Genomic DNA, 8,865 nt, shown 5'->3' on the forward strand with positions numbered 1-8,865 from the left:
CAAGGAAAAATAATCTTTTATTAACTCACTGAATCGTCGTTTCAGCTGAGCCTGCGGGGTAGCCAATGCTTGTTGTAAGAGACAACTTCATGGCTCAAAGTCTTCTTTCACAAAGCACGAAGACGATCGGAAGTCACTATGTAACCTTAGCGCAATGTTAAAGAATTGGAGTTAAGGTTAACTTTAGTAACCGTTGCTTCGTGAAAGGGCCCCCAGGTCTTCAAGCTCGATGACTGTCTGAGAGCATTTCAATGAACCACCACTGGGTTCATTCCTGCTCATGGTTTTAAATACTGGATTGTCTTGTGTAGGCACAAATATGTACAAGCTGCCCTCATTTCTGGAGTATGGTTGAGTGCTACGGATAAAACGGATTTTTGCTCCCCACATACCCGTCTAATATTCAGGAAACACACATATCCCTTGGGAAGATTTGCATGCATCTGAACAAATGTTTTCTTGAATTTGACACGCCCGTAGATAGAACGAAAACATTTCCAGTAACCAATATCGAAGCATTATCTCAATATTCATCTGAACAGTTTAAGTGGGTTTCTGTAGGATCGCCTCGTGACCAAGACTTAGCTGGTCAGTGAACCAAACATGACAATGAACGTCATCGGGCAGTCGTCAGTGACCAACAGCTTTCAGCCATCGTGGAAAATATGTCATTCAGCTTAGGACCTACAAATAGCTCCACCGTGTGTGTCAATGACAAAGCAATGTCACGGGAAAACATGTCATACACCATCTGAACGGCGCATACATTTATCGTGAACATCAGTAACACTAAACTAATATATACATATATAATTATAAATATAACAATGTGCATTGCCCGTCCTTGACAACAGTACTTAGTCTGGTGTACAGCATTCGTGATTTTGTAGTAACATGATGTAATATTTAGAACAAAATAGCAACAAATACATTTATGAATTGATTAGACGACACTTTACTGTACTCGGACACCCATCGTATTCCGGGTGAGTGAATGAGTTCAAATTTAAGTCACATAGGCAGTATTTCAATCATGTCTTGACTATATCAAGGTATACATGTACACGAATAATGATTATAGATTAAATATAAAAACTTGTGAATGAAACACAGTAAGTAATACTACTGATTTAGCTGTCAGGCAATATAATTCAAAGCATTTTAACCATCTATGACATGTCAGTATATACTACCCATTAGAAGGTTAGACTCACTAGTGTGAAATATTCCATACTGTTTAAGGGTATTCTTTATACATGAACTGATATATTGTAACACAAATTCGTAACGTTGAAAAACCTATTGTCGTAGGTTTAATAAGTAAACGTTTAACAAACCTTTACACTAAACGCAGGTGTGCGCATGCACGATAATTTCGCATGCTTTCCGTAATATGATGCATGATCCTCAGGCAATTCATCTGCATAAGGTTTGCAGTTGGTACTCCCACGACAGTGAAGAGAGTCATCTTCGATGTAACCATACATATGGTGATGGCCTTGACATATAGTGAGAGCTTTGAGTGTGTAAACTTTTGACGTGTAGTATAAAAACAAGCCTGCAGATTGTGTTACGAGTGTGAGTAATATTTTGTTATTAAGTAAGTAATTATTTTTATTGGGTCACAACGTTTAGTGTTTTGAATAATACCTATGATGGGTCACATTTCGTATATTAGATGATTAGCACTTTTAGGATTTTGGCAGCAGGCTTTCCAGAAGTGCTTTAGAGTCACCTACTCTTCAGTTTGTTTTGATTATTTGACTTCCGGGAGACATGATTGTTCTCGATCCCTCCACGTTAGTGGCGGTGATTATGTGCTCGAATCTCCGGGAAATGACTGAGCGTATATATACGCTAGCTGCCGTGTTGCCGTGTTCTGCATCCGTCAACACCCGGTCAACGCTGCCAGATTCTGCATAACTGTTTCTCTCTCGCACTAAGACTTTGGTGAGTTTGCTATACAGACCCATTGCCTTAGATTTTGACTCATTTGTATTGTACTTGAAATCGGTATTGTTAAATTGACTTGTGACTTTATATAATTTGCCCTCTTGCTTAATAATAAAATACTTGAATGTTTTAGAACTGTCTTTGTTCTGTTTTGCTGTTTCACAGGGGATTTCTCACACCTTTTATCTCGGCAGAAATTCTTAACGGTAACAGTTGCCAACATCTGAAGGTGTATAACCATACTAGGGACCAGTACATTTATTTCCGACATGGACTGTAACTAGACTTCTCATGTCCTAGAGAGCATCTTGCCCAGTGGGAGAATCGTAGACCCTTTTTGTGTCTGTATCGAACATACGTAAATGAATTCCCAATTAACATAACAGGCGATCTCATAAAGTATGCTTTACTTTTGAAGGCGATCTCATAAAGTATGTTTTACATTTGAACTTTTAGTGTTATGTGCAGCTGTAAGACATTGCGACGACTGAGATTTTATGAACACTTCAATACATAAATGAACTGTCCCAGATAACGGACACATTTCTCATTCCAAGTACGTTTCGCTGTTTTATCTGGCGATTTGGACCCTGACAATTCCCACTGCATCATTGTGTTGTCTCGTGAGTGGTTATAAGCATACATGTATGCTAATTCACAAAATCACACAACAGCCTATGTTTAACATTGCCTGTCAGCAGACTCACACAATATTTTACTAATCCTACTGTCAAGGGACGTACGATCATGAATTGTTTAAAACGCTTCAAAGATCAACGGGACCGAATATTCATATCACTCTTGCATGTTTATTTCCTTTAGCAAACTTTGTTACATAAATAATTGCAAAGCAGTACGATTCGCACATATTCCCACTATCTTGTCTAAGTATACTTCAGTATTATATGTATGTATAACAGGTATCAGAGAACATCCATTAAAATATATTATGTGTTATATAAATACTTATTCATGTGAATCCATGATCATCAGTCCTCCGGATTTACGTGTTGTTTCCTAAGTATCAATAGTTTTAATACTTCCTATCAGCGGTTATACATCCGAACTGTGATCCATGCAAAGAGAAAAAATACAGAGAAAAGTCAGTGTGGGTATCGGATTTGCGCAGACAATTGAGGGCTCAAACGGTAGTATTTGTGAATAATAATGCCAGACTGTGCATACATTTGCAATATCTCAAAACAAAAAACGAATACAAGGCGGAAAATACTAAAAAATCAAGACTTCTGTAGGCAGCAAGATCATTGAACCCCAATAACAAAAGAAATATTTTGACTTAAAGAAGCATTGTAAAGAGCTATCTCAGAACAAACAGCCTGAGTCAGAACACTTCCGGACACAACGAACTCAGTCAGACTTGGACATATTTCGAAATTTTATCATTCCGCAAATTCTAAAGATATCTTAACATGACTCATATGAGCCAATTGAGAGAACGAAAATAATTCGATCTAAGTGGATTGTTTTTGTGCAAAACAAAAATGAAAGCAAGCCACGGCACAGGCACATGCATTTCAGAATATTTAGCGCATTGGTGAACTTATTTATATTGCATCGTATCTGCCATCAGCTATCTCCGAATAACACGTTTCTGACATTTGTTCCATTGTTTCCGGATCCAGTGAGGCGTACGGTTCTTCATGTGGAGTTTCTAACGCTTTGATTTTCATCTGGAGCCTGTAATGTAGAAAAATGAAACCTTACTTTTCATTTCAATGCGTCATGAAATGGCAAACACATTGAACGAAAGAGAATTCTTTAAACTAGATCGTCTACCTGTATTTGAATGGACTGACCTACATATGCAACACCAAGAAATAGGTACAGTTGATGCAAAACATAAAGTTGCCACATGAGGTGTTGTCGAGAATGAGGTTCTGAGTTCAAGTCAGTTAGAATGACAACCATTTCATACTTTTGTATAGTCACAAGTCATAACAAAAAGTACAAATGCAAATTCGAGGACAGAATAGGTTCACCGAAACCACTGATTTCAGTTAGAAACAACTGAAGAGGGTATTGGGTATTATTTGCTTCATGTTATCTCACCGATTACGAGTCGGTGTCACCCCATTTGTCATATGTCCCATTTATCGTACGTGTTAACAAACATTTCATGGTCGATTGCTCTCACATATGAACCCTTAGTACTTCTGTAGGTAAATAGAATGACATATGAAACGAAGCAAGCAAAGGCACTCAGGTGACATAAGCCCCCGCCGCATATCCTCTCATTAAACGTAAAAAGAAATGAAAATGAAGGTTGTAGTTTAAGATGAAAAAAATTCTCTCAAACTCTGTTGATATCTTTCATTATAGTTGTTCAAACACAACAATATTTTGAAAAGTCCTTGACCAGTGTATGAAACTCCTATGAAAAAAACAGTCGCCGTGACCTGGACAATTAACTGAAGATCACCAAAATTGACTGGGCCCTGTACCTTCGCTAGACAAAACTTGGTGATGAATTTAAAGAAAAGCCGCTGAACAGTTCTTGAGATATCTTGCTGACAAGGTAAACACTACAGGCCCCTTGTGACCTTGAGATGAAGGAGAGATCTAGATATCAAATATGAAAAGAATCTAATCAACAGTTTTTTAGTTCCAATCCGTGCGTATGTATGGACGACCTTGAACCAGTGAACAGTTCTTGAGATATCTCGCTGAGAAGCTTAACGTGCAGTTTACATGCTGCAATCTTCAAAGTGTCGCCGTGACCTTGCAAAATCAATGGAAGGTCACCAACATTGACTGGGCCCTGCACCTTCTTTGGATAAAGTGTGGTGTTGAGTGTGACGAAAATCCAGAGAACGGTTCTTGAGATATCTCGCTGACAACGTAAAACGCTAAAGCCCCCTTGTGACCTTGAGATGAAGGTCAATGTCACCAAACCTGACTGCGACCTTTCCTTTACTTTGATAAACCTAGATACCAAATATGAAAAGAATCTAATCAACAGTCCTTAAGATATTCCAATCCGTACGTACGTACGGAGCGACCGACGGAGCCTAATACTATATCCCTCGATTCGCGATAAACAAAACGAATTCAGCAAGTTTCGTAAATCATTAGTTTTGTGTGTTTGTTTTACCTTGAAATGTTGTTGCCTACGTTTGTAGTATTCTGAATATAGAAGTAAACAGATTACTCAGGCCTAACGACGTTTCATTTATCATATTTGGCCCTTTTTATTATAAATTTCAGGAAATTGCGTCACTACCGTTATGAAATTTGTAATAAAATATCCAATCCAGCTAACATAAAACGTTCCTAAAACGTTTTCTAGTTGTTTATCAGGGAAATGCTGCGTGAAAACGGTTTGATAATGCTTTACAATTGTTTCTTTAAACGTTATTTTGAAACGTTGTGACGACCTCCAAACCTAAATTAAATTGACAGTTTGTAAACAGCTCGGGAGTCACTTTCCCTCCCGCTTAAGCTCCGCCCCCTCCAGATGGAAGATAAGGCTAGTGGCAGGCAGAGGTGTGGCAATGGGGAAAGCCTAACAGAGAAATCACAAATATGATATATAAACCGATATAAATTTTGGACTTCTTGTTCTTATGTACACAACCTAGAAAGTAGTATTTAAACTTGTTCATGTGCCTTTGAGGGTGAAGTGGATGGACCATGGCTGAAGAGAGAAACTGACACCCATGTCTCTTAGCTTACGCGCCATATATCAGTGACCAGCTGTTTAGAAACTAGGATATTAGAATGGGGACTTGTTTATAAGAGCAAATTTGTGTCACTGCAAATGCCACTCCAAATTCAATTCCAAGTTCCTTTCCATCATTCCATTCCAAACTTTACACAATGCCGTTTCTTCTGCTACGTATCTAATCTGCCGACACGTATTTGGTCACGTGAATACTCTTGCTTATCAGCGATGTACAGGAAATCAGGGGATAACTCTACATTCGGGTCGTTGACTCCTGTTCGGTTTTTTTTCTCATAAACTCTTCCCTAGCAATCTGACCATGACTCGTCACACCAATATAGCATGGCTGATGAGTATTGAAGCATTACATTTATCTATTAAACGTTTCTAACAGCCCAAACATTCCTTCATTTCTTATGTGCAAATAAAAAGTAATATGTAGCAAAAAAATCAGAATGAGAATATGAATTATATTATGCTTACGTGACACTCTACTACTAAACATACTTGTACTACAAATTCCAGATATAAACAGATAAGTCAGTTTTAATTAAATAAAGAAAATGATAATGTTATGACATGGACAGAGCAATAATTGTCACGGTGTCACAATTACGGCACTGACGTTTTTTTATAATAGCCAGGTTTACATATTTACTTTTAAAGCTGATTTAATGAAATTGGTTAGTCAGATATTTCAGTATTTTTGAAAATAATGTGATATCTAAAAGATTTTCTTTGTCTTATAAAACAGGTAAATAATGCATGTCAGGGCAGTGATGATGTCACGGTATATAATGATACTACCGTCACGAACCTATGGTTTTCCTCGTTGTCCCACCCTTTCCTTGCCGCAGAAAAAAACCCAAAACAAACATATTTACACATGTTACGGTTAATAATTTGCCCTGACAAAAGGTATAAGAAATCCCCTATTACGCGACGGAATACAACAGTGACATGTCCAAAATATTCAATTAAATATATTGAGCAGGAAAATAGCAAGATATGAAATGATTCACAATAGAGGTTTCTAGTACAATGCAGCCGAGTCAAATCTAAAGTAATGGACTATAAATATAATGTCAACTTACCAAAGTCTTGTTTTTCAGTGAGAAAAAGTTATGCTAAATGTTACACAGAGAGCGGTCTTGAATGTAGGTCAAACGTCGACCAAGAGGCAGAGAGATGTAAGTTGGCCGAATGATGACACAACTCCACAAGAACAGCCTTTATGTACACAGTCACTGATTCTTGATCATTCCAGCAAATGGGGGAACCTTCGCGATCGGTTTCGTGTTTACCAACAGTCAAAACACACACTTATGTGCAGAAGAGTTCGTAAAAGGAGGCAACACTAAGGCGCCAAAATACAATTACCGATGATACGAAATGTGAACCATAATAACTATCACTCAAAACTCTAAACATTGTGACCCAATAATAGCTATCGCTTAATCAATAACAATACAAATAACAGAAACACACTCTCGTAACCTATAATTATTGATGCTGTTCATTTGATGAAAAAGTATGTGAAATAAGATTCCAAATTCCTTTATTATCGTTGAGTGAAAATTTAGATACAACAATTCGTGGTCGTATGACTAATGGGATATGACCTACGAGTCGGTTATTGCATTTACTGCTGTTCACAGGGTGTTTCTAATAGTCTTAACACTTTATATAGTCGTAAAAGTCAACAAGTTAAGTTCTGTCGATTTTACAAATGACATGACATTTCTTTATTCTATACATGTCATACTACATGTTTGGCTTATAAATAATACGTATTATATTAGTTGGATATTCAGAGAGCGAACTCTTTAACCACTAGACTACTCCATCGCCCGTGTTTAAAAGACAACCATCAGCAACATGTTGGTGTCCAGAGTGTGTCTAGAATAACATAACAAAACAAAGAAAAGAAACCCAAAACATTGGAAATAGATACATTTTAAGATGGTTTGGAGATAAAGGAATTTCGTGTAGGTGACATGACATTAGATCGATGTACAGACGTCGTTCGTGTCCCGTACTGTAGCTCTCGACAGTGACAGAAAAGATTTTAGCAGTTCCATTCAATAAATGCAAACATTTGCAAACAAGACTAAGCTGTTACTCACCTTCTGATACATAGACAAGCAACCAGCACAATGATCGACATGACAACCCCACATGTAATTGCAACTGTTGTGAGGAAAGAAGTATTGGTAGCGCCGGCTGAAAATGATGAGTAGCTGATTTGCAGACACGTAAGGACGTTCCATGCAGAGTATGTCCAATAACACAACAAAACGTAGAGTTTGTGGAAATGAATAATTAAAAACCTAGGTCATTCTCCATGTTCAATTCTGATGTGGCAAACATAAGGGCAGTGGAACTTGGGGCCGTGTAATGTTGAAGGCAATCCTCAAACGTACGACAATAAGCAGTTTAAGTGTAATCTATGCTTCAATGTGTATTTCACTGATATGCTGAAATGTGGAAAATACCATATGTAAAACATGTATTATGAAATCTAGATAAATTATTTCAGTGACACCGGGGCATTGTTGCATTAAAACGCTTTCATCTCCAGATGTTCAGAACATCGTTTGTACAAGAAAACATTTCATTCATTTTTAGTTGGCCTAATGCATGTTTCTGATAAACAATAATTAATAAAAACCGTAAGTATTGTCCACAATGGATACAACAAATGATTAAATACCTGTAAGTTTGATTTTCACGGTGGGATTGTCATGCTATATCATTACGAAAACTCATCTCCCTTTACGATTTTCCTCATTTTTATAATGTTGTTGAAAATACTTTGTATCCACTGGCCATTCTGTACGTACATGTTTGGCAGTCGTTGAAGCCAGGAGTACATCCGCAGTGTCCAGTGATCTTGTCACGTTCTTTCTTGTTGTCCAGACAGTGACATTGCTTATCACAGTTCTCACCAAACCAGCCATCACTGCAAACTATATTACAGAAATGGTAATTATCCAGTCGTGGATGTTAAATAGGTGTAAAAAATGACATATTTTTCAAGAATATGTAATGGGATACTTCTTCATTCGAGTATATAACTGAATAAACTCAAAACTATTGATTTTGTCAGGCATTTAATGTACTTGTGACATCCTGATAAGGATGGTTTTGCATAATTATAAACTGACTGGCGAAAGAAAGTATACCAAAAGTACCCATTTCTCAGATTTCAAAGAAATAGTTTTGTTGGT

The 8,865-nt window shown here is 37.3% G+C and overlaps 1 protein-coding gene across 1 annotated transcript in view; it reads right to left on the minus strand.

Annotated features, from left to right (window-relative positions):
* Nucleotides 1-2,742: 2,742 nt before the first annotated feature.
* The window catches only part of LOC137295668 (multiple epidermal growth factor-like domains protein 10), a 9,661-nt gene continuing 3,538 nt past the window's right edge, over nt 2,743-8,865 (minus strand). The window contains exons 3-5 of the mRNA XM_067827138.1: nt 8,479-8,604; nt 7,762-7,858; nt 2,743-3,651 (exon numbers count right to left, since the gene is read on the minus strand). Of these exons, the coding sequence (XP_067683239.1) occupies nt 3,519-3,651; nt 7,762-7,858; nt 8,479-8,604 (356 nt within the window). The 3' untranslated portion in view covers nt 2,743-3,518. The remainder of the gene's footprint in view (nt 3,652-7,761; nt 7,859-8,478; nt 8,605-8,865) is intronic.

The sequence above is a fragment of the Haliotis asinina genome, chromosome 9 (assembly GCF_037392515.1).
Source record: "Haliotis asinina isolate JCU_RB_2024 chromosome 9, JCU_Hal_asi_v2, whole genome shotgun sequence".
In the NCBI taxonomy this organism is placed as follows: domain Eukaryota; kingdom Metazoa; phylum Mollusca; class Gastropoda; order Lepetellida; family Haliotidae; genus Haliotis; species Haliotis asinina.